At 41.2% G+C, this 27,024-nt stretch overlaps 1 protein-coding gene across 2 annotated transcripts in view; it reads left to right on the forward strand.

Moving 5' to 3' along the window:
- The window catches only part of TSHZ2 (teashirt zinc finger homeobox 2), a 228,378-nt gene that overhangs the window by 134,664 nt on the left and 66,690 nt on the right, over positions 1-27,024 (forward strand). The window contains exon 2 of one of the 2 annotated variants that reach the window (XM_061441810.1): positions 2,538-5,616. In XM_061441810.1, the coding sequence (XP_061297794.1) occupies positions 2,538-5,608 (3,071 nt within the window). In that variant the 3' untranslated portion in view covers positions 5,609-5,616. The remainder of the gene's footprint in view (positions 1-2,537; positions 5,617-27,024) is intronic. The other variant, XM_061441811.1, reaches the window with a different exon arrangement.

Genomic DNA, 27,024 nt, shown 5'->3' on the forward strand with positions numbered 1-27,024 from the left:
TAATAATATTCAAAGAATTGGTGCCGAAATGGAGAATCAAATTTGCACCGATCCAAACCCCTGTGAATGCTGTTTGTTGTCTGTTTTGTCTGATTCCTTCACTGGATTCCCTCCTTATTTTTGTTTTGCTGGGTGTAATATGCCTGGCACTGTGATACATCCTGGCAAGGGGCCAGCATCGCTACCTACGCTGTACAGTGTCTCTAACACCGTGAGAACCATGTCAGGCCTGCTCATCAGTTCGTGCTGCTTGTTTAACAAGGTTACTACTCATGACGTGTAGGAGCTTTTGCCGCCTCCATGTCCCTCTGTTCTCCTTGGTCCCTGAAAAACATACGAGCTCAGAAAGGGGTAGATGGAAAGTATCGCCTGGTTACTGGGGAAAAAGTTTAGGGATGAGAAAAAATCTTTTGTTCTGTGTTGTCTTTGCTGCTTGCCTCGGTCTGGTCACCTGTAAACAGGGTACTAGTATTTACTGTACCCCAACCACTACTAAAAGGCTTATTTTTTAGTATTTAACACTTCAATATTATTTTGCTGCTTCGCTGTGTGCTGAAGAGCACAGTGTTCCTACTGCTATGTGATTATTTTGCCATGGTAAAATACTGCCCAGGTCATTTGCTCATAGTTGCTGCCTCTGGTTGTGAAGCTTCCTGGTATCATCCCTGGAGTAAGCCAAGCCCAGCTCTCAGCTGGTGCGCTCTGTGCAGGTCCTAAGACTGTGGGAAGGGCATAGGGAAGATGTTTCATGTGGATTTCTTAGCCCATCTACAGAGAGTGACATCATTTCCCTCTTCTTTTATTGCAGCTTCTTCCAGGGAACAATTCTAGTTCTAGTTCACCTCTGGCTTGATGGTATTCCTCTAGTTCTAGTTCATCTCTTTAGCTTGGTGGTAAATGTGTTGGAAGGGCTGAGATGCACATGCAAATACACTGAAAAATTAAAGCACATCTGAAAAACTTCTGGAAGGCTTTGTCCATGTGTTAATCAAAGTGCTTCTACCTTTTCTGTCCGTCCCTTTGATTTGCTAAAAGGATATAATTTGTGCTGGAGTGTCAGATTCAAGGGAGTGAAATGAGCCAGGTTCTCAAAGAACCATAAAATGGCTTTTCTCAGAAGATGGGAAGAGACTGAATTTTAAACAAATAACACTTTTAGGCTCATTTAACTTGGGTTTCTGAGCTCTTGGTGTTACTTCATAATTATGAATACTAGAATTCTATTTTTGCTTAGTTGTTTTAAAGGTAGCTTTGATTTGTGAGTTTTAGTATATTTATCTGATACAAAAAAACTATTAAGGAAACAGCAAAGTACTCCTGAGACTGCACTGCAGTCACTAGGTTTAGCAGCACTGTGTTTGCACCTCACTTCAAGAGCTCGTCAATGTATCTCTTACAAAGATCTGTGCTGCTGAAATCCACATTTAGTTTTGATGAGTGGCTGTCAATAGCAGTGAATTGTTTCAGCGTTTGCTTGCATTGTGCATATCAGAGGAGCTGTTAAAAAAATTACACTGGGGTTTTGTGAAAGCACCTGAACCACTCCTTCTGCTTCATCCCTTCTTGTGGGGTCTGGCAGTGAGTTGCTGACTGTGTTGAGTCATTGGGAATTTATCCACTAGCTGCAACAGAGCCAGTTCACCCTTAAAAATCCTCTGTCCTAACCAGGTTATCTCTGTAACTTAGGCAGAATTACTGCTAATATAAGGCCAGAAAACAAAACAAAACAAACCCCAACAACCTGAATTCCTAAATGAATTTTAAAATTTACAGCTCTTCCAGTATCAAATTCATTTTATTAATCAAATAATCTAATTTGTCAAAGAAAATCTTTCTGGATTTGTTCTGCTTTTCAGTTTTACAGTTAATTTTGGTCTACCTCTGGCACATCCTAATACGCTTCTATCACTTCCAAGGGTTCTTGCCCTGAAATGTATGGATATGTTTTTACTGAAGCACAATTTGCTTTTGTCACAGACAGTACATCTATAAACAAAAGAGTTCCACTTATGCCTATTAGCACTTTCAGATGTTGTATTTTGACATATAAATTATTTGTGTACATTCTAAAGTGCAGTTTTAGGTGATCAAATGGCACAAGGTTACAGTACCTAGATGATGCTAGGAACCAAGAAGATTATGGCAGTTATTTTTCTTCTGTTCCTTGCCAGTTCTACCCTGTCTTTCACTGAGGCTAAAAACAATTTGATAGAATTGAATCTTTTAATAAAAACTTTAAATTCTTACACATGAATTTTCAACTGTCCCATTATGGGACAGTTAGAATTATACTCCCATGACAGCAAAATTATTAACTCAGAATCTCTGGCAGTTATAAAGAATTATGATCATCTGCCAGCAAGATACAGCGGCCTTCACAAAAAAAGGCATCATTTGGGCTTTTTCACTTCCAGAACTAGCAGTCAATAAAGTTGTAGATTAAAGTTCAGTAAAGAAAACACGTAGTGAAACTAGAAAGCTCGAAATGCAGTATTCTTCTTTAACAAGTTATTTCATATATTGACATTACATTTCAGGTTATGTCCAAGAGGAAGATTTAAAGGAAGAGGAAGATATAAAGGAGGAGGAAGAAGATGATGATGACAACAATTCCACTGCTCAACTCCAGGGCAGCAATGACACTTGCACGGATGAGGAACATGAAGCTGGTCCTGAGCAGAAAGGGAACTTCAGTTACCAGAATTCCCCTGTCAGTCATATATCTAACCAGGATGCTGAAAACGAATCACTACTAAGTGATGGTAGTGACCATGTGGCAGATATTAAAAGCATTTGCTCTAGAGAGCCACAGGACCCCAAACCCAGCAGCCATCCCAAAGCCCAGAATGAAGCACACAATTGCATGGATAAAATGACAGCGGTCTATGCCAACATACTGTCAGATTCTTATTGGACAGGCTTAGGGCTGGGTTTCAAATTGTCTAACTCTGAAAAGAGGAGTTGTGACAACAGAAATGGAGGGAACAAAGCTGATTTTGATTGGCACCAAGATGCACTGTCCAAAAGCTTACAGCAGAATTTACCTTCCAGACCTGTCTCGAAACCCAACCTGTTCAGCTCAGTCCAGCTCTACAGGCAGAGCAGCAAAATGTGTGGAACTGTGTTCACGGGTGCCAGCCGGTTTCGGTGCCGGCAGTGCAGTGCTGCCTACGACACACTGGTAGAACTAACAGTTCATATGAATGAGACAGGTCACTACCAAGATGACAACCATAAAAAGGACAAGCACAGACCTACCAGCTATTCAAAGCCCCGGAAAAGGGCTTTCCAGGACATGGACAAGGAAGATGCACAAAAAGTTCTGAAATGTATGTTCTGTGGTGACTCTTTCGATTCCCTTCAAGACCTGAGTGTTCATATGATAAAAACAAAACATTACCAAAAAGTGCCTTTGAAGGAGCCGGTACCAACCATTTCTTCAAAACTGGTCACTCCAGCAAAGAAACGTGTGTTTGATGTTAACAGGCCTTGTTCCCCCGATTCCACAACGGGGTCTTTCTCAGATACTTTTTCTCCTCAGAAGAATGCGAACCTGCAGTTATCATCTAACAACCGCTATGGCTACCAGAATGGTGCCAGCTACACATGGCAGTTCGAGGCCTGCAAATCCCAGATTTTGAAGTGTATGGAATGTGGAAGTTCCCATGATACCTTGCAGCAGCTCACAACCCACATGATGGTCACTGGCCATTTTTTGAAAGTCACAAGTTCAGCTTCAAAGAAAGGAAAGCAACTTGTTCTGGATCCTTTAGCTGTGGAAAAAATGCAATCACTGTCTGAAGCACCTGCCAGTGACAGCCCAGTTTCAAAATCAACCAGTAAATCACCTGCAGAATGCATAGCTCCCACCTCTGAACTAAGAAAAGAAAGTAAAAAAGATAAAGCTGATGATGCAAACAAAGATGAGAAAGCGGTAAAAACTGAGGAGTATGAAGACACTCTTCAGAAACCCCTGGATCCCACAATGAAATACCAGTACCTCAGAGAAGAAGATTTAGAAGATGGTTCAAAGGGTGGTGGGGACATTTTAAAGTCCTTGGAGAACACTGTCACAACAGCCATCAATAAAGCTCAGAATGGAGCTCCTAGCTGGAGTGCATATCCCAGCATCCATGCAGCTTATCAGCTCTCAGAAGGAGCTAAGCCATCTTTGCCTGTGGGTTCCCAAGTATTGCAAATCAGACCAACTATCACCAATAAACTGAGGCCCATAGCTCCAAAGTGGAAGGTCATGCCTCTGGTCCCTATCTCAGCAAATGTGGCCCAGTGCACTCAAGTGAAGAAGGAAACTGATGACAAGGAGGAGGTACAAAAGGACTATGCTAAAGAGAGTATCCAAGCTGAGCCTGCCTCACTCAACCAGGGCGAGAGAGAACCTCTCCTCAAATCTGAAGCCTCTGTGGAGCCAAAAAAGGCAGAACCATGTCCCTTGAAAGAAGAAGACAAAATTAAAGAGGACAGTGGAAAAGAAAAAACAGTCCTCAAGGAAACAACAGCAGCTTCTCTTAGTAATGGTTGTGCTGCCGCCAACCATTCGTCTGACCTGCCTTGTGTCAACCCTCTCAGCGCGCTGCAGTCAGTGCTGAATAACCACTTGGGCAAAGCCACTGAGCCTTTACAGCCTCAATCCAGCTGCAGCCCCAGCTCTAGCACAATTTCTATGTTCCACAAAAGCAATCTAAATGTGATGGAGAAGCCAGTTTTATCTCCAGCTCCAACACCACCAAAGCCTGCAAGTGTATCCAGGCACTATTTATTTGAAAACAATGATCAGCCTATTGACCTGACCAAATCCAAAGGCAAGAAAGCTGAGTCACCTCAAGCACAATCTTGTACTTCTCCACCTCAAAAACATGCTCTGTCCGACATCGCTGACATGGTCAAAGTTCTTCCCAAAGCTACTACACCAAAACCTGCGGCATCTTCAAGGATCCCATCTATGAAATTGGAAATAGATGTCCGACGCTTTGAGGATGTCTCAACAGAAGTCTCCACTCTGCATAAAAGGAAGGGCAGACAGTCAAACTGGAATCCTCAGCATCTTCTCATTTTGCAAGCTCAGTTTGCTTCCAGCCTCTTCCAGACATCTGAAGGTAAATATTTATTATCAGACCTAGGCCCGCAAGAGCGCATGCAGATTTCCAAATTTACTGGACTGTCAATGACCACCATCAGCCACTGGTTGGCAAATGTCAAGTATCAACTTAGGAAAACCGGAGGAACAAAGTTCTTGAAAAACATGGACAAAGGACATCCAGTCTTTTATTGCAGTGACTGTGCATCTCAGTTTCGAACCCCATCTACTTACATTAGCCACTTAGAATCTCACCTAGGTTTCCAAATGAAAGACATGAACAGGCTGGCTGTGGAGCAGCAAACCAAGGTAGAGCAAGAAATCTCCAGAGTTTCAGTTCAAAGGTCTCCTGAAACAATAGCTGGAGAAGAGGACACTGACTCTAAGTTCAAATGTAAGTTGTGCTGTCGGACATTTGCGAGCAAACATGCAGTAAAACTTCATCTAAGCAAAACACACAGCAAGTCACCAGAACACCATTCACAATTTGTAGCAGAAGTGGATGAAGAATAACTCTTAAGGTATGCATGCTCTATAGCGAGTTTTAATTTCATCATTTTAAGGAGGCTTCGTAAGACATTTGTACTTTCTTAAATGCAGGAAAACAGTATAAAATGCATAATGTACTCCTGCTTCATTCATCTAATTGCATGTACATATCCATTTTATAATGTTTTCAAGAAGAGAGCTTGGTAAATGCATAACCACATTGCCCTAAATAGAGAAGTTGCTTCTTATTAGTATTTTCAAAATAGCTGTTTTCCCAGGTCTCACTCGCCTTTTTGTTTCTAAGAATTTATGTTTTCACATCCCATGCACTTCAGCGTGGAATGCAACAATTAAATGCAATAAGAATGGAAAATGTGGGGGAAAAAAGCACTGAAAACCAAAAGGCTGTTAACTCTTTCAGTGCTAACACACCAGTAAATCTGATTTTGATAGGACAAAAGTCAATTCAAATGTCAAATCAGCAAAATCTTAATTATTCTGAGTTTCTCATAATCTCACACTCAGCCCCAAGAACCTACAAATAACTCTGAAAAGTTAATGTCTAGAAGTTCAGTTATGCTTTTGTTGATAATTGGAGATTCAGTTTTGTAAAATATTCTAATATTTTACATGTACTTACACACTTACTGTTGTGAGTGGCCTTTTTTGTCGCATCATTTTAACCCATCTCTCCATCATTCCTTTTTTAATCTTTTGAGATGTTTGACTATATTTTATTTCATGTTGGTGGGAGTGCTTGTCAATCCATAAATGTCCCTGACTCCAGTGCAAGTTCTTGTGTAAACTGGGAGGGGGTGTTAATGCTTAATTGAGAAAGCAGCTAGCTTTTTTACAAGCTTAATATTTCAAAGACCTGTAAGTAGGATACTTCTGCGTTAGTGTTGCTATTTTTTTGCTGCAAGATACACCAATTGCCACAACCAATGTTTATAACATGTAATGTAATATTCAAATGACACACAGTTTTTGCATTTTTAATTTTACTTGATTCACAAACTTGAATATTCTTGATTTAAATAAATATACAGAACGTCAACTAAAAAGTCCAAATAGAAGTTTTTTTGTTCTAATGAGTTTATTTCCAGGAAGACTCTGTTAGTCATTCCCAACAATTTCTCCAGCAGTCTCAGGCTCTGCTTCTCCTCACAAAATAATCATGTGCAGATTCAGATTTTCTCCAGTGTGTTCATTACTTGAATAACATTTGGGAAATGAATTTGTCAGACAGTCAAAATTAAAGACGTGTTGTGAGTTGTCACTTACGCCACCTGCTATTGTGGCTACTCTCTGGCTAATTGAGGGTGCAGCACTTTGAGGTTGAATACCCGTTTGTGTGAAGATTTCACGTTTGTTTGCTGCAAATATTCATGAAGCTTTAGAAACACTTTCTGTGTACAGAGCCGGCACAAGGACTATGCGTCACATAGGCTCCATTAAAAAGGCTGCTTTTGAATAATTTAAGCCACTAATCAAAGGGTTACTTTGGGATGGGTAATAGAAGCTATTACTATAGAGTATAACGTCAGTATTCAAGTGCAGTAAGATTTAAGTTTTACATACATCTTGTACGTGCTGTCTGCATTTGACTAGATTTATGCTTTCTGCATATTTTAGCCAGCAAAATTCTGTCTAACTCAGAAAGAGTTCATTTTCTAAATAGGGCTAATACCCGTAAGTTTCTATTTTGGCATTTTTAACCTAACAGTGAAACTCAATTATTGCTCCTTGGTTTTTTGACCATTCAAAATCAACATACCTGACAAAATATCAGCAGACTATAAGAGACTGGTTAGGAAAAATATACCATACTTTGTTTCCTTTCCCATCAGTTAATGATTATTAAGACTCTGACATTCATAGTTTTCACACAAGAGATATTAGAGCAAACCAATAATTTGGGTACTATCAAACAAAAGCTATCTGCCAAATATATTAATGTAACAGTTATTTTGGCACATTCATGGCTTAATACATGACAAATGTTTCTGATTTGGTCTTAAAAGCACCATATTATTACTAAGAGGCAAACCAAACACCCACCTTTATAAACACGTTACTATTTCTGAGGATTTGGGGAACAAATACAAAGGAAAAAAAATCTCCAAGGGGAAAAAAAAAAGAAGAGGTTTCTGCTTTTCAAAAACCTGCACAGACACATCCTGGGTTTTATTCAGGTGATATGTAACTACATAAATAAAGGTAGTGTCCTTCCTGCCTTTGGGTGCAGAGAAATTGCTGTCCTCTTAATACTCATTTCTAATTTATATCAAGATGCAGGTTGTATCTTACCTTTGAAAAAATATATTTAAATTGCAATGACAGAGTGATAGCACTGTTATCTGGAACTATAATTTTAGTTGGTATGCATGATAGCACAAATTGTATGAAATGATGGGGTATTTTGGATAGCATTGTAAAGATTTTATTACACTTTTGGAGCCGTAAGCCTACTGAAGTTCTGACTGTGGAAGAAGTGTGGAGGCCAGAGTTTATTCATATGGTTTCTCCCTGAGATCTGCAAGGAGACTAGATCAAATAACAGGGATTTTCAGGGTTTAATTATTCTTACCATGTTATTTTGAAGATCCAGTATACATTTGAGCAATAACATAGAGGAAAGCACAGGATTTAAAGACAAGAAATATAAAACATACTGAGATTCTTAAAATGCGCACATACATTTGTGTTTACTTCTAGGCATCATTGTAGTGAAATAGAAATAAAAATAGAGAAAATATATGGAAATGAATGGAAATAAACCAGTGGAAAGAATACTTAAAGCACAGAATTACATAAAATACTTTCTGTATTTTGATGACATTTACTATTAAAGGTTATATTTTAAAATGTTAGCTATCATTAAAAATATACATGAATAATCTGCATTAGTACTCTAGAAAAATGTGTTATGTTTATGGATTTATTTTTAAGACCTCTGTGAGGCTGTTTATAAGAAATTTGCTATAAATTCTTCTTAAGTGTAAAGACATATATATCTGCTTTATATTCATCTTTGGCGTTTTCCTGAATTCTAACTGAGATGGCTTTAGTAATACAATGTAAGATTTGTGTCATATAAAACAATCAGACGTCTCTATTCTCTTTCATTTAACCTGCTTCAAACTCGGTTTTTATTGATATTCTTTAAAGAAAACCCTGGAACATTAGGAAACATGGCTTTAATTAGAAGTAATTTGTTTGTTGACTTATACCTTTGAAGAACATTTGTTCATTTTTTCAACTAAATTAGAATTTTTATGTTGTCCTGAGAAGAAAAAAAACCGACAAGGCAGAATCGTATTTCTCATTTTCAAGTCAGGCGATACTGGCTATAAACAGGTCAGTAACTGAGGCTCTCTCCCATCTTATCTACAACTTCTTGTAGAAATGAGTCTCTATAGACTCAAATTATGAACTTAATTGGGGAGATTTCTTCTACAAAAACCCTGCTAAGTAAACAAGCAGCTACCTGAGATGAACTAATTTGAAAGTAAGGCTGCTGCAAAACAAAAAAATGAGTCATAATGATAAACAGTTTTTCTCTCTGTCTCCTCCTTTGTCTTTTTTTAACCATCAAGTTTAAAGCTTCTACAGTGCTTTTTTTCTACTTTATAGGAGACAACTGACATTCTGTGGTAAATGGAAGAAAGAGCAGAGCAGAACTGAAAATCCTCTAATGCACTGACACTAACTTGCCCTCTATTGTTGAAAATGAGCAGGCAATCATGATTGTTCATCAAATGGCTCCTAATGCAGTTAAAGCATTCAGCTATAATTTCTCCTTGCATTTATAATTACTGTCATAGACTGCACACCTCAGTGAGCAGATTAAAGCTATAAACTATTTAGCCGTAGCTTTAAGATGAGGAACTTGATTTGTCTGGCAGCAGTTATTTGTTAGAGAGCTTGACACTTCACATAAAAATGACTCAACTTGATGAAGAACAATGCAGTTTAAGCAATGCAGTGATTTTAAATCAGTCATTATACCACGCCCTGTAAGAATTGCAAAGCAATTTGTTAAATGATATATAGGACTAGATAACTGTATGTGTTAAGTATACCAAAATAGAAGATTTTTTTCTTCTGTGGATTTTATTTTCTCATCCCTCTGAAACAGTAAGAGCTGCTCTGAACATCATGTTCCACTATTAGCCAATATTGGCATTAACATGGGCAAGGACAATTGTGTGAATTAGTAGTCCAAAACTGTGTTTTAGAGAATTTAGCTTGCTCTTCATCTTTCATTTCTTCTTAGCAACAAATATTAACAACTGAGGGACCCTTTCAGGAGAATCAGACATGCTGGGATGCAGCTGCCTACAGTTGTGTCCACCACAATTTGTAAGCAGAATTTACCAGCAAAACTGAGGGTTCTGCTCACCATGTCATCAGCCAGAAAGAAAGAGTTCATTGCAATGAGAGCTATGATTGTGCAGTTTGAATGGGACTTTTCTGACAACATTGTGCTGGAAAATGACTTCTTAATGGTAAAAAAAAATCAGTGGGGAAATCCTATTTTAAAACAGACTTTTGTTGGGATGAAGTAGGTAAAATAGCTGAGCACCATGAAGGAGAGAAGAGGAGACAGGGGAAAGGTCTTTCACCTGTGCTGGAAGAGCCCATCCTCAACAAGGAACTACCTCCAACCTATCACTCCTCTCCCAAAATAGTCTTATTCTGGTGAAGCCTCAGTTCTCCATATCCTCTGAAATCTATCACTGTTTCCCCAGTGTTAGATTGGGACTTATTTATGTATTTATTTTAATTTAGCATTTTTAAATCTTCAAAGTTTTCCTGGACAGCATTTTTTCAATCTAGCAACACTCCTTTTAAAACCAATGATAGTGTGTTCCTGGCTTACCTGGGAGCAGGGTCAGGCCAGATGATACATCAGAGTGTGTCAGCACAGATATATCAGTGTAGATCTACTTGCTTTTTATGAATAGTACAGGTTGCTATTAAGATCAGTATTATTTAACATTGCACTAGCACATCCAACCCACTAGGTCAACCCATATTGTTTCTAGGCTCTGTATAGGCATACTGTATATGACAGTTCCTGCCCCCAGTAGGCAGGAACTCTTCTGCTCACAAAGAAACAGCAACTTTTAAGTATTTCAGCCAGAATATAACTGACCTTGAACAGCACCTATCTCCTCAATCATTCAGTATTCATAAGGATATAAAAATCTTGCTTTCTCCTTGCTGCATCTGATATTATTAAATGCTACAACCTTCATAATCCGTAGCAGAACATTTTTACCCAGTGAGATTTCAAAGGGTATCAGTGTCTTATTTATATATTTTACACCTCAGCAATCAAATCACAAAGATCAATAACAAAAGGAAAAGGCACGAGCAGTATCCAGCCCTCAAAAGCACCTTTCAATAAAAATAATGTAATTTAGCAGGATGATCACTCAGTGCAAATATGATGGAGCACAGATGGAAAATGAGGAAAATTACAGATACAGTTTTATGGGAGGAGGAAAAGAGGAAGAGATTTTTCACTATTTATTGGGATAATGAACAGATAATTCATTCTTATTAAGTTGTAGTCTTCAAGCCTCATTCTGCCATTTCTTCCCATCTTCTGGGTTCAGAACTGGGTCTGTTTGTGCATCTAGGCAGGGTCTGTTGGCTGAGGAAGGATCAGGCCTTTACACTGGTTTTCACACATCAGCAGAGTCACACAGGCTTTACACCAATGCAGCTCAACTCGGGACCCTGCCTGCGAGAAGAGGAATGAGGTAGAACAAGCAATGCTCAGCACAGAGCTTACATCTGAAATGTGGCAATGTTTCTTTTTCAAGAGCATCTCACCTTCAGGAAAGGGGCAGCAGACCCTGGGTTTCCAGCCTGTGATAACATTAGGACACCACACCAGGTAGCAAGATCAGAGCCCCAAAGAGAGCCAAGGGGACTGCTGCTCACCCTGCCACCTCCCTGTGTGCAGAATTGCGTTTCCCCAGGAGCCCAGGTGGCCAAACCCTTGAACGTGTGAGGTGGCAGGAAAGGTTTCCCACACTCAAGTCCGCAAGAGGAATCCTGCTCTGGGTGCAGTGTTGTCTCTATCAGCTCTCCCCCTGGCAGATGGACAGCCGGGATGGCCGTGGGCATCAGGGGTTGGAGACAGAGAGAACAACAGCAGCTTCTGGAGTGAAGGGAAGGAGGGAGACATGGGGCCAGGAGGGGACTTGTTCATCGTAGTAAATTTACAGAATCCCTTTATTAAAACAAAACAGTGCCTCCTCCCCTCCAAAATCCCTCCCTGCCAGCACTCAGCACTGGCTCTTCTGCCAGGGGTCAGCACATGCAGGACTGGGGGAGGGAAGGATGGGGGAGTGGAGGAGGTTGTCATGTCTAATGAATACCCTGAATGTATCGAGATATATATTTTTTTCATTTCAGAAAAGGTTCCATTAAGAGGGAGACAGCCCTAACATGTGCTTTGGCCCCTCATCAGATTTATGAGTATTTGCTCTGCTCTTTAATAGGAAACTCTGCAGCAACTGCCACCTTGCCTGCTCTCCCTGAGATACACAGCGGCTTCTCAGGGAAATGCACTTCATTATTAATGTGAATTTGTACGTTTTTATGACACTGCTTGGGGGAAGGGGCAGGCAGAGTTTTCCTGGTGATATATGCTCATTTCCAACCATTTATTGTCCCAGACAATCGAAGAACAATGATAAACATTGTTATAGAAAGTGGAGGGTGCCGCAGTGACATTTTTGAAGGCAGAGGAGAGGTGGCTGGAGTGACTCTGATGTGGGTGTTTCCCTCCACTCCATCTCCTCCACCAGCAGCGTGGTATACGTGGTATCAGCCGCTGCCTCTCCTCGCCTGCCTTTTCCAGGCCAGCCAAGACCATTTTCTTTGCTGCAACAGAGGGGTATGGATGGACGAGAAGGAGTTCATCCTTCAGGAAGCCTGTACTGCAGGGGATCGCAGGCCTCGGAGTGAACAGATGCTCAGAGGCCCCATGTCCCTGTACTCCAGGAGTGTCTTCTCGATTTATCAAGTGACCAGCATGGAAACACTGTACACACAGCAGCTGCAAGGCAAAGCAGGCCAGGATAAGAAAGGCAAGGGTATGGGGACATGGTTTATGAGAGTGTTCTCAGCATCCTCCATTTTCCCTTTCTACTGCCACACTCATCCATGATAAACACAACTGTGAAAAAGCTCCAGTGGGTGATGAAAACAGTGGGGTTGGGCTGCACTGGAGAACCAAAAAAGTTCAGCCTTCAAGCTCACCCGAAATACCGAAATAGACTGATCAGGAAGTCCATGACCTCCACATGCTCTTTGTTCCCCTCTTCTCCCAGTAGTGCTCTGCACCGTCTGGTGAAGGTCGAGGTTGTGTTACACTGTCTGTGCCACACAGTCCCCCAAGCTCCAAAAGCCCCAGTGCCTGAGGAAGCTTCCTTGGTCTCTGTTGGGATATTTGCTCTCTGCATCACTGCCAGGCTGAGCTCTCTGTGCTGTGGAGCCCATAGCCTCCAGCTATAAGTGAACGATTGCCATGTTTTATGTTCATATTCTATTCCCCTGCCCTCAGTCTGCACAATCCTTTGTAACAGGAGATGTGCCCTACAGCTGAACACTGCTAAGGCTTTCTTTATGACATTTTGCTGCTCTTCTCTTAAAGCTGAATAGTGGTGAGGTGAGAACATCAGAATAGCCGTACAGGGTTAGGTCAAAGGTCCAAGTGTCCATCCTACCTATGACCATGACCAGAATGAGTGCAAGAACAGGACAGACCCGTGGTGCCATTCCCAGAGCACTCTCCCAGCCTCCAGATTTACACTTCAGGGACTTCTTCATCTGGAGGACATTATTTCCCCCTGCTCCCAGAGCTGCAGAGGACATGTAAGAGGGCTTCCCGATAGCTGCAGAAACTTGGGCACAACTGTGAGGCCTCTTGGGGTGAACTCTGGAGCTGCCCCATCCCAAGGACGGAGCACATGTACAAACCAGCCTGTGACAGGCCAGTTCTGAGCCTTCACCCTTGTTCTTCGCACATGGCTAGGGAAGGAATCAATCTCACACAGAGTGCAGAAGTGGTATCAAGCCCCCAGACCTAATGGCATTGCTCTTTATTCCATTCTCTGTTTGACTTTCCCTGGGAGTTTCCCATGGTGCAGTAAAAACGCCACCCTCAAAAGATTTCTTTCTCAACTGTATGCAAAGCAGGACTTACAGTCTTACCTCAGAGCTTATGCTAGCATGGACCAGTAATTCAGAGGAGGCAAAACTGCTTGTTCTGTTGCACATGGATAAAACTATTTTGATCCCTTCTGGGTTTGCTTTCAGCTTTTCTAAACCTCTGACACACTCTGTATGCAGACAAAAGCATTTCTTCCATCTCCTCTTGGAGAAGTGTTGAAATTTCCAGTGTGAAACTGCTGTTTTCATATTCATTTAACAAAACCTCACAAAGGCTCCTTATTTCTGAAACCCCTCTGAGTTTATACTGTAAATCACACAGATTGCTTGGAATTATCTATGCCAATGCATGTAACCAATACCCTGGTGCAGTGAACAGCTGCTGGTAGATATCTCCACCACACTGCTCCACCTCTCCCACTACTCTGTTTTTTCAAGGCAAGGTTTAGAAGAACCCTTCTGCTCAGTTCCCTGTCGCTGCCCTCTGCTGCTCTCCATGCGAGGTCCCTGCAGCCACATGTGCATTGGTGCTTCAAGCACAAGAATGCCTACACAACACTGACTATTTCTGGGGGGCAAGACAAGCTGCAGGCACTGATCAGCGTTGGGACGACATCCTCATGGCTACCAACTTTCTTTGTAGGTCCAATAAAAAGACTGACATTGCCTTCGACCCACCTCATGAGCTACATCCCAAGGGACATCATGGAAGAAGAGTCCCTCTGGGATGTGACAGTACTGTGGCTTGTTTCTGCCTGTGTTCATGTGAAGTGAACATGCTGCTCTTCCACTGCAGAAGGGCAAACTTAATATTTCCTTCATGCTCGCTCAGCTCAGGGGCAAATACCTGCATATGGATCAGTATTCAGTGAAGCTCACCCTAGACTAGACCTGCACAGATAGGCTGTGGGTGGGCTTCCAGTTCAGTAATTCACTTCCCTCTGTAATCCTCTGCAGCCCTAATCTGTTGGCCTTGGTTTCTTATAGTGCAAGACCTAGGTTCATCATTTAGGGGGAAAAACTGATGGGGGAGGTAATTCTGTTTATTTGGTCAGTGTTTTTCTAAAACATTGTCTGTGCATAATTCCTGGAATTATGTGGTGGCCTTTTTCTATAAATCACAAATGCACAAAAAAAAAATAACTCTCAGTATTTTTCCAAAGAGATTAGGGTGAAAGTTCCTACACTCAGTCATATTTCATGTCTGGAAAAAAATATCAACAAGAGTGATAAGTATAGCCAAAATTAGTGTAAAAGCACACCCTGTCATTTGTTTTCCATGTGCCATATGTTTTCTGAATCCTGCACCTCCCACATACAAATTGCATGCAATAATGTGGGGTGCACACATTACTCAGGATTATTTAGTTAAGCCCTGCCTACACGGAGGGAATTAACATAGACAAAGTCAAGCCACTGTGCTTTGTTTTAGGTTTTTTTGCTTATTCTGGATTCATAGAGTAGAAAATTAAAGATCCCACTGTGCCAGGCTTCATGTCATTTGGTTTTAATTTAATTCATCTCTTCGATTCTCCCTGTTTCTCCTTCTCTTTGAGTATTATCAGTAGGTGGTCCAAGCATCAACCAGAAGATTTACTGGCAAGACTAAATGTATGAACGCTACGAACACATTGTTTTTCCAATATGATTTAATGACCTTTTTGGCATTCCCATGGCTGTTGAAATCTTCCATAATAATTCCCTTTGGCAGCCAAAGCTCCTGTTGATCAGGTGAAAGCTGATGCAAAAGTCAAATGTCAATAAATTTGTAATCCATAAATGAAATACTTAGTGCTGAAGTGAGACAATGTTAAACAGAGTGCAGCAGGAGACACCTAGGATATGAGCTACATCTTATGGTGAATAGAAAGCAAACAGGAAAGGAATGCCACCTCCAAAACCTCTCCATAGCCAAGGTCTTTCCCTTCTCCATGCTACCTGTTCTCCCTGCATGCTTTCTGGATTGCTGAGCTTTGCCAAAGTAGGCTTTATGGCTTGAATTTGGCAGAGCCGAGTCTGGTGATGCAGGTTCCGTCCCTTGTTCTGCTTTTGACTCATCGTGTGAGGTTGGGATTTAACTTCTCTGTTTCTAAAGGAGCTCTTCACAGTTCAGAGGTTTCAGAGGCTTCAGAGTTTGATCCTGGAAATTATTAGTTATGCAAGATATTCCAGTAAATTAACAAGACCACTTACATAACTTAGGTGTTGCTGGAATGAGTCATGGCTCATTTATAGTTTTAAGATGCTTGGGAAGGGCAAGCCATGTATGAAGCCTGGTTTTATATACAATAAAGACATAAGAACAATCACATAATTTCCCAGGAGATTTTCTTAAGGGCCCTTCACTTTGACCTTTGGCTCTGAAAAGCTCCAGTTTGTTTGACATTGAAAAAAAAAGCAAATGTGTGAATGCAGTGCCATGAGCATTTGCACTTTGAGCATGCTGGGGCAGAACACAGCTGAACTGGAAAAGGCTGCAACGGCTAATGTACAGGAAAACATAAGAGAGGCATTTACTTAATAACTCAACTAATTCCTTTAGCTCACCTTGTAGGGATTTAACCTTTGAATGAGAGAGTCCCTAGTTCAAAATCCTGTGTCTCCTCTGTCCTCATGTTAATTTTTAAATTATATATCATTGTTGAGAGGCCCTTGTGTTGAGCATTACAGGCTATTTTTCATGTCTAAAATAGGGAATTATAACTGAACATTAGCTTCTGGCTATAAATCACATGGAACAAAGTGGCATCTGCATCTACTCAGTAACAAGAGTGGGAGAATTGTAACTTACTTAAAACGAGACAGGAAAGAGTACACAAGTGCAGTAGGAGAGCTAATTGTGACTTGAGAAAACCAATGGTTCTTCCAACTGTGTGATGCTCTGCAGTCCCATTCTCTGGAGCTCTCCACAACCAGTGGTATAAGTACACAGTCACGATAGGAGCTCAGTCAATCTGGAGGGCAAACATAGAGCTGGAAGCTATTTCACCTGCCCTGCAAAGCCACCTAGCATGATGTGGTCATGTTGGGCCAACACTGGGGTAAGGGAGAGCCTTTTCAAAGCCGGGAAATAGTACTTGTCTCTTTTGCTCTCCCCATCACTATCCTCCATCAGCAGGTGTGGTGTGAGTGAGCAGTGACCACAATTCCCTCTCCCTGGGATATGTTTTTATGTCTACTGTAGCTTAAGGCCAGGTAAGGAGGCAGCATAAGGCTGTTAACAGAGCAATTATCAAGGCTGCTGCTATGGGCTGACCAGCTCCCTCTCTGCTTCTCAGCTCACAGGGCAGGAAACTCAGTGCTGCCTTTCTGAATGTCCCACTGATGTTACAGGGTTATCTTAAAAGACAACAAAATAAGATGAGCATCGTGAGCATGGCCTCATTCTTGCATTTGTCTCTGCTGGACCTTCTTCCTTTTATTTTTCCCAGCCATTTCACTTTGAAAGCTTCCAAGATCTTTTGTGTCCTCATTGAGGGAAGCGAGATCTGCCTGTTGCCCTGTGTCACTGGAAATTGTTTGGTCCCTTTCTAAAAGAGATAATCCTGAACTCAGTGCGGCACCTTGCTGTTGGTTTTGGACCCTTATATATCAATAACTTAAATTAAAAATAAACCAATTGGACATATTTCAACCTAAGATGCCAAGGGTCTCCCAGGATGTTTGGTGCTTCCTGCCTGTCCACAGAGTCTTCGTTCTGGGGATCATACACCTTCATCTGTACAACACCAGACACTGGAGCTGCTTAACAAACTACCTGAACCAGGGACTTGGGATTAGTTCTCCCTGCAATGCAGGTCTCTTCTTAGAAGGAACACAGAGCCCCACAAAAGAGCTTTTACTGAAGTGAAAGCTTTAAACTTCTTTCATAATAGACAATTAAGGAAGTTTTCACAGCTAGGCTGGGTCAGCCTCCTGGCAGGAGGCATTTGCTCAGGAGCTGCCACCAGGACAGAGGTACCAGGAACATTCCTGCTGTTGTCTGGTGACAGATGCAAGATCCTTTTCTAATCCCTTACTCAGTGACAAGGAGGTGCAGTGTTTCCAGGGTTAAATTCAATAGTCAATACTTTGTGTCCCTCACAGGTTCCTAACAAGCCATGGCCTTGCTCCAGCACTCCACCTCAGGCTTGGAGGCAGTGGACCCACTACAGTAGAGCTTTGTTCTGTTTCTGCAGTACAAAGAAATGGGTTTCTGCAGTACCAAGAAATGGGTTTCTGCTCCAGCACCAGTCTCTGAGTACCAATAGGTGCTTTAGTGATTAGAGGCAAACTTAAGAACATTCTTAAAAGCTTTGCAAAACAGAAGCTATGTGCTCTGTATTTATTAGGCTGTTCAGCAGTAATTCAGACAGCTGAGAATTGTTGAGGACCTGGTCTATCTAATTGTGTGTCTAAATCATATTTTCACCATGATTCAGAGGTACTAACGTTATAGTCTACACAGAATGGCTTAGTTATATGGTCAGATTCCTGCAGATGGTCAGTTTGTATCATAAAATATGAAATTACAATTTGCACCATAAAGCTATTGCCTCAAATTTATTATATATTGCAGCACAACAAGCAAATTCATACTAGATGCAGTGTATGCCTGGACATTAATGAGAGCAGAGGATGAAATACTCTCCTCCGAGCTCATTGGTACATGTTCCCTGCAGAGCAGAATTGGATCGCCCCAAATCACCGAAGAAGAGGAAGTCACCAGGAGTGCAGTACTGTGCAGTGCTGGGCTCCCTGGCTCCAGGGACATGGGAAGGGCATCCCACCCCTTGCGGCACGAGGCCCCAGAACTGGCAGTTCTGCTCTATGTATCATGCATGCAAGAGCTGAGCTCTCAGCAAAATCTCTTTATTATTCGTCATAAAGAATCACAGCTGTGAGAAGCAAAGTAGGGAAGGAGAGTGGGAACAGGCAGGCACTTGGGCCGATGTAAATCAAGAGTCACTCCACTGCAAGTCGCTGAATTATGTTGTTGTCACTCAAACATCAGACCAGTATCAACCCCTTTACCTGCAATAGATGAGCGAAATACCTTACAATTGTGTGTCCAGGAGCCTGCTAAGCTTCTTGCAGAGCTGCTGTCAGTACACCCAGGGCAGAAGCATATTTTTTTTCTTCCTGTTGTACATAAGGGCTCTGCTGCAGCCGACAACATGAAATGTGTTAGTTCGGTTTGTTCAAAATGGAGTGTGTTTGTTAAGTGTTGCCTCTTTGATGTTGCGCTGCCATCTCCATCTTTGTCATCATTGCCCATCTTTTTCAATCTAATGAACTCAAACCATCAGTGCAACTTAAGTTCGGCTGTCTGTTCTTGCATAGTTAATATTAAAAATGTACTAACAGTGTGGCTGCGAAATCAAATTATGCACATAAATATGCTGGCATAGCAGAGGAGGCGGCAGAAGCTGAAGTTAGCAACATTGATGCCAGTTCACATTTGCAAATCAACCGTCAATCTGTCATTAAACATGTTATCAAATGATGATAAGTGTATGCTTCTTGCTTGCATTGGCGCGCTTATTCCCGATGTTGATGTGCATTAATGGGATAATGTGCATTAACATAGTCTTGCTTGGATGAACACAAAACATTTTTTATCCGTCTCAGTTTGTTTCCCCCTGTGGCCCCCAAGTAAGTGTTTTGTGTTATCAAATTGCCAAAAAATGGGAAAACACATTACTTTTAATTAGCAAAAATTTTGAGTCATTATTTTTTTTTTAATTTTTATCCAGACTATCTCCTGTCTGTTGTCATGAGAGGTGGGGGGACACAAAAACCCTTCCTCTGCCTTCTTTAAGTAAAACGATTAATGTCAGAAACTCAGAGACTGACCATTATGTGCTGTCTTAATGCACTGGCCTTTCATCTACAGTCCTTGCTTTTGACACAAGTGATGGTTTCAGTTCAGCGATTTGAAAGGCAGGAAAGGAAACCATCTCCGGCATTCCCAGCCCATTATGTGGTGCCTCACTCAGACATGGCAAGCAGTCCTTGAGCTGGCTTCAGTTAACAGGTTTTCTTATAAGCTGGCAAAAGCTCTACCTAGAGATCAAACAAAAAGCTGAAGGAGAGCATGGCTGCTCCAGGAGGGAACTGAGCTCCTTAAGGAACTTCCCATGCATTAGCCTGACTCTGCTATCCCATCCTGCAGGGCCAGGGCTCCACTCACAGTGCCGGCAAACTGCCAGGCAAATACAGAACAAGTCTTCATTGACAAGAACAAAAAATTATCAGCCCAAAGTGTGTTCCTGTCTCACCGGTTCAGCCATCACAGTGCCCAGGATGCGAGGGCTCAGCTCAACACCTGCCCAGGGAAGGCTCCATTGCACTGGGAACGATGTGCACAAAAATGAATAGTAGTACTTTTGTATATTGATTCTATTTAGGATTGAGCTGTTTATCCAGGTTTGGGGAAAAAGGTGTGGTGGAACTCCACTGGAGCAGGAAAAGCATCCTTCATACTTATGGGACTCAGAGGTTTTCAAACTCTTTTTAGTAAGTGAAGCAAGGTTCTTCCCACCCCTTGGAGAGCAGCTGTTCCTTTAAACCTTTCATATTTATGTAACAGGGGCAAAATTGTGATGGTCTACCCAGGATTCAGAGGAAAACAGTAACAGTAATGAAAAGCAATATGGATAATGTCTGGTCCTGTTCAAAACACCAGGAATTCTTCCAGGAGTTTTACTAGAACTTTACCAGCAGTGTTATCAAATAAGCCTCAAGAGTTGCCTTAAAGGAAAGTCAATCACTTAAAGTGTTTTATTTTTAGTTTATGAGCTGGAATATAAAACTTCTAAAACTTTTATGAAAGACATCGTATTATTTATGTGTTTCTAAAATAGCAACATTTTCTCATATAATAGAAATGTTTATGAATTGCTCTTAGTCTCTGCTTATGACAGCATCTAACCTCCAAGCATAGTTTGAGATTTATCTTTAATTTTAAAAAATAACTAGTACAATAGTGAGCTTTTACAAACTATGAACTTTATGGTAAATGGGTCAAACTTCTGATCACTCTTTCTCAAGCTAATAATGCCATTAACTTTAGGCATCCTATTTATGCCTCTGATTTCTATTATCAGGATGATTTAAAGGAAGAATAAAAAGAAATAATTATTGATTTTCTTTAAATTGTCTTGATTTTTTTTAAAGCCATCCATTGAATTTCTTATTATTTCTAAATTGTGGGTACATGAGCACAAGTTTCACAATCATAAAACTCTTAACAGCAGTTTGTATTTGTATTCCTGTTAACCCTAGCTTCAGTGAGCCCTCATGTTTTACGCTTCTAAACCAAAGAGCTTGTCTTCTAATACAAAGAACTTGAATTTTAAGTATATTTTCTATTACACATCCATTACTGGCAAAATTTACCCAGCAACATTTCTTGGTTTTTACAGTTGTGTTGCTTTATGTTGCATCTACTCCATGAGCTACCTTGAAATTAACTTGTCAAACGTTCGTCCTACTACTTAGGGAAGAGTCCTAATCAGATGAGTGGACCAATTTGTCATGACTTGGAGGAGAGGTATTAGAAATCAGATGGCATTAAAAAGGCTCACTTGAAGGCTGTATATGAAGGACTCCCATAAGGCAGCTCAGGCTAAGCTCCTGTAAGGGGCTATTTGTATGGGAGGTGGCGTTTGGAAAACTAGAGTGAGCAGCATGTCTCGGTCTCTCCCATTCCACATGGACTTTGACCCCTTTAAAATATCTCCCTCAAAGGGAGATATATTAATAGGACCTCAAATGACTTCAGCACCAGGGCCCCATCTTTTGGGGCACTTGGCAAACACCAGAACAAGGTGCAAAACTGTAGAAAACTGAGCATCGCAAAACTGAACCCCGACCCGTATTATTGGCCATCTCATGCTACTATCTGGGGGAATTCTGCATCTGGATCTTATCTTTGCTACTTCAGCCAGTCTCTGCTTTAAACAGATGTATTAACCAGGTGCATTAATTTACCAGTCTTCATTAAGCAGTCTAAAACAGTGATATGCTGTGTTATTCCTCAGTATGCATATATCAAAGCAAATGTTGAATAAGGGATTAGCAGTCACAGAGTTACGCTATTCCTCCTCTATTCTCCCTGTCTTTATTCTTCGTACTCTATCTTGTTCTATTATCTTAGGCCTGACTTTGGAGTGTTTTCAGTTTTTGAAAATGGCAAGTAATTAGTCAATATGTTTTCACCATATGTATCAAGCTCAATAAAGAGGCAACCATTGGCCTTTGTCATGGCACAGTAAGTGCTCGTTTTCTCAGCACTTCAAGTTACGCTGAGCGTGTGGTGAACGCCAAAGAATTTAATGAGGAATTTTACAATGAAACATTTGACATAATAATTCACAGTTCAGCGCAGTTCACAAATTTGGGGTGAGTTCCCTTTTAGGATGGCCTCTGTTTGTGCTGTTCACACTTAGAGCTCTTGCACGAGCTGCTTCTCCCCTGCCTGGTGCCCTGTATGAGCAAAGAGCCTGTGCAAAGGGCAGGTAAATTGTTATGACTCAAAATGGTCCCGTTTTACATCTTCTTGGCACAGATGCTGTGTGCAACAAGGAACAATTCTTGAAACCCTCTTTCCCTTCCAGACTGGCTTTTTACTTACCCCAAGCCAGTTAATGCATACTTTCCAGATAGACATTTTAGCTTTAAGGTTTCCACTACTGCTGACTGTTAACAATCGTAGAAAAAGGTCAGTATCTGATCTTAACACTGCTGATATGAAGTGGCATTTGCCCAAATTTTTCCATCTCCTGAGCAAAAATATGTCCAGTGTTTTCTAGAGAGAGGGATAGACAGCAGCCTTGCCTGGGCTGTTTTCCCCTCTTGAGAATACTGTATTTCAGTGATCTGTGGAACAGGTTTCTGCAGTCCCAGCTGGGTTTCTTTGCGTTTGCAGATGAAACATTTAAGCTAGGCTCAGTTCAGCGAGTTACATGTATTTTGTTTAACATTTTGGGGTGCGTACAACAAATAATAATGAATAAGAGTGACATACTGGTTTACTGCAGTCATGATTTAAATTTATGTGGCATTGCTATTGAAGTCAATAGGGCTTTTTCCTGAGTATGTTTTGCAGGGTACAGTATCATTAAAATATGACAGTTAATAGTCTTGTTTATGTTATTATATTTAATGAATAAATATATCAGTCTGTACATCAAAATCAGTTTTGTTTATACTCTTTAATTGTAGTCTTATCTCCCCTAGAAGCATGCTATATCTTTTAATTTTATAATTATCCACTTTATTCATGTGTGACACTACAGAACTGCTGCTTATATCCTATGAGACATCCAAATGCAAACAAATGGAAGACTGACAACAACTAGAAAATTCAGATCTGGATCTGAACCCAGCTCCATCTTTTGAAAATGCTCCACAATTTCAGATCCAAAGTCTTGGTTTGGGCTGTTGAATAAAGGAGCAAGAGATGCAAAATAGGAGTCTAATTTATATAGTATCTCTTAACATGAATTGTCAGTAGGCATTTTACATAATCCTTCAACACTTAAATGTTGTTCTCTGTCCCTTGAGAGAGGCCTGAGCTCTAAACACAAAGAGGAAGCAGTTCTCACATTGCCCTTTCTGAAATTTTACAGAAAAGGAATTCAGGATTTATTGGGCTGTGGAGAGGGATCAGGAATATAAGCATAACTTTTTAGCCTAGTGGCTACAGCACTTGGCTGGAAAGGGTAAATGCCAGTCCATGCTCCAAGGGCTGTTTTGTTTGAACTAAAGCCATGAGGCAAAATGCTTTTTTTACTCCCCAGATTTCTGGGGAGGAAAACCTCAGAGTCTACCTCCACCCAGGTAAGCAACGCTTCCTAAGCAGCAGAATTGTGCCCATGTCCATTTCTTCTCTCTCAGTTTGAGACTTGCTTTTGTGAGGCTTTTGTGAGGCTTCAAAAGACCAAAAAGAGGTTGGAAAACATAGGTTTGAGTCCCCTATGCCCTGGCTATGTGCTCCAAGCCCAAAGAAATCTGTAAGTCAAAGCAGAAGTGTTTTAGAAGAGCAAATTCTAATAGGATTTTTAAAGAAAGTCTACAAATCCAACTTCTTAGAAATCTCCTAGACTATGAACACTAAAGGGTAGAATTGTTTGAGCAGAGTAGAAATAAACCAAGTAGCTACATTTCAGTTATAACTGAGTAGATTACCAAAACCCCAGAGAGACATACCCTGCATTAAGGGATCAACCTTCTCTCAGCACTTTTCTGTTTTCCAGGTCTGGCCATAAACAAACCCCTCAGAGCTTGATGTATTTCACAGGTTCCCTTCTGAGACATCCAACTTCTCCTAATCCTGAAAGTTAACTCTGCTCAAAACATGCACTTTCCCAAAACTCAGTTACCCAGCCCCTGTGTCCGCTGCTGCTGAGTGGAGGTGATTCCGTGCTTATTATCAGCACTCATTCCCTGGGGTGGCACTAATTACAAATCAGCCCATGGTTTGGCTGATGGGTCTCCTCTAGACTTGAGCTGGAGGGGGAAATCAGCTGGGGACAAGTCAGAAAACTCTCATACCTTGTTGTGGAGCAAGGCTGTTAGATGAGAAGAGCATCCAACCCATATATCGCATCCAATACCAAGCTTTCTTGTTTGGGATCTCTTGCTAAAGAGAATTACAGGAAAAAAAGCCAGAATGAAAAGTCTACAGGTATAGTAGTTATATTGTAGAGGTCATGTTATCTAATCGCTTGTATTACAGTGATGAAAAGTTCAGTAAAACACCCTGGGTGTTCCCTGTGCACATAGAAAGACAGCTTTCACAGGATTCTACATGTTCTCCTCTAAATTTTTTCTTTTGCCTGTTGATGTAACACAATAAATATTTACTGTGTGATGCTGTTTCCAAAGGCAGTACCTTCTTTTGGATCCAGCGGCCAAAGTGTATGCAAGAGCAGGCTGGGGAAGGGGAACACTCAGGTATAAAACCATAGCCCAGAATAAGTTGCTGTGATTACAAGAGAGCCACTGGCAACCAGAGACATGTGCAGCCAGCTAGTAACAATAAAAACCTAAAAATATTAAGTTTCACCAGCTACATAGGAAGTTTCTCAAAGCAGCATCTTTATTTAGTGTATTTTCCTTCTTCTTAATTAGTTTATTTAGTTGCTGAGCAAGATTTCATCCCCTTCCATTTTGAAAACCTCCCTCACCTATTTGGTGTTTGAACGCAACTTCTAGTAAGTGCCCTCACAAAAGTCACCTCTAAGGCAGTCATCTAAGGAAGGGAAAACCTGCTTCAGAGACTGACACAGCCAGAGTGAATACTTTTCTTGGTTAGCACTTGAAGAGGAAAATATCATAATATTTAACCCAGTTTTGAAAACTTTCCATGAAAATAGGGGAAGGATAAAAAAACCCACCACCCGTAAAACACTAGTTGAATACAGAGAGAGGCCAAAGAGAGTTCAGTTACCATAGAGATTATTACTGGCAATTGGTACTCAACAGCAGATTGGGATCTGTTACAATATTTTTATTAATCATTTCTCTTAATTGGTTATTTATATATTTTGGACCCGTCCCTGTGCTGGGTCCAGATTTTACTCTTTACCTGTCACTCTTTCTGACATGTAGCAATAATGACTGTGCCAAATATCAGGCTTTTCCTCAATTTGCAAACATTAGCAGGGGTCATGAGTACAGAAAATACCACGTGGACAAGCCACTGTGCTTGTCTTTGGCTGGCAAAGGAGGAGAGAGAAGCATCACAAGCGCACTCAGGCTCTGCAAGGCTTCATCATAAGCATTCTTCCGTGCAAACCCTCATTGCCATTGTAATTGTGATGATTTTTGTAGCTACAGCAGAAAGGATGCAGAATGCCTTTTCCTCTTTCAGTTTTCCCTTGTGTATATCCAAGTCTAGTGGTTTAACACATGAGCATTCCAGTGCATAAATGGTGATTTAGGAAATATCCTATTGCAAAGCCTTTCCCTCTCCTCCCTGTCTTCCCTTCCTCAAGATTCATCCTGTGCGTGCTGCAGCAACTGAAAACACCCATCCTTTTTATAGCCACTTCAGTGGATGTACGCTTAAGGGCTGATGTTAAGGGACATTTATAATCAGTCAGCTTCTAAAAATTCCGTCTTAATTTTTTAAGCACTCAATCCTGTGTATAGCCAATGTTAAATTGTTAAATGCATTTTAAAATGCTGCTGTGTTTTGTTTGGCTTTTTTTTCTGCCACGCCATTTGCCTTTAGGGATCTAATCTTTTCAGGATGCCTGAGATCAGCCAGAGCCAGCTGGGCTTTCATCCACTTTCCCCCTCTCATCCCCAGCCTGTTGCTCCCTACCTGTGTCTGCTGCGTTTTGGGAGCAGGGGCACAGTGGAGCACAGTCGCAGGGAGATGCCAAGCAGGAATCTGGCTACACGGAGTGCTCTTAACTGCACACTGTGAACAAAGTATATAAAAAAAAGAGAGGGAGAAGTATGTTGTTTTCACCTCTAATCTCCTCTAGTTATCATGATCTCAAGGGTTATTTGTAATGATAGTAGGCACTGCATTTCAGATGGAAATGTGATTTTCCAAGCTGACGGTGTCACTTTAAGTAAACAAAGTTAATTCTGCTTCCTGCTATGCAAGGCCTAATCTCATTACCCAAACCACAAGTAGCATAACAGAAAATATTCCCATCTGTCAAAAGAACTTAAAATAAAGGTGGAAATGGTTTTTATGTTTTGTCCCTCTTCATTCCCCCAAATCCCTCAATGGATGTTAATTATCACATCAGATCTATTTAAACCTGTTCAGATCCCCCTGCCTCTGCCTGTGGTTCCTTTTTTATTTGATGTGCCTATAGAATAATAATGTTTATGCTGTATCTTAGAGTTAATGCTCAGTTTTGATGAACTGGAGCTAAAAGCTGTGAGCTGGATGGCTGGTCCTTTGGTCTTGCTGCACTCTGCTCTAAGGAGGCAGAATCCAAGTGACATCAGGTCGCCTCAAGGCTCTCCCACAGGTGATCAAGATTATGCTCAGCCCCTTTCCCACCTGAAACAAAGAGAGGAAATCTCTGAGCTAAAGACAGTCCAACAAGGAGTGAGGGCTTATGTTGGGTTGTGCTGACCTTGTGCCTACAGCTCCAGGGGATCCATCAACCTGTTGCACACATACTTGTAGTCAGGGAAGTCCTGGCCTCACTGATGCTATGTGAAATAGCAGAACTGGGCAAGCCCCAGTGCCACATTACCAATGCCACACAGGGCTGGGTCACAGGCAC

Source organism: Pezoporus flaviventris, unplaced genomic scaffold (assembly GCF_033815535.1).
Source record: "Pezoporus flaviventris isolate CSIRO_AGI_PZ_B2104156 unplaced genomic scaffold, CSIRO_AGI_Pfla_v1 ptg000213l, whole genome shotgun sequence".
Taxonomy (NCBI): Eukaryota; Metazoa; Chordata; class Aves; order Psittaciformes; family Psittacidae; genus Pezoporus; species Pezoporus flaviventris.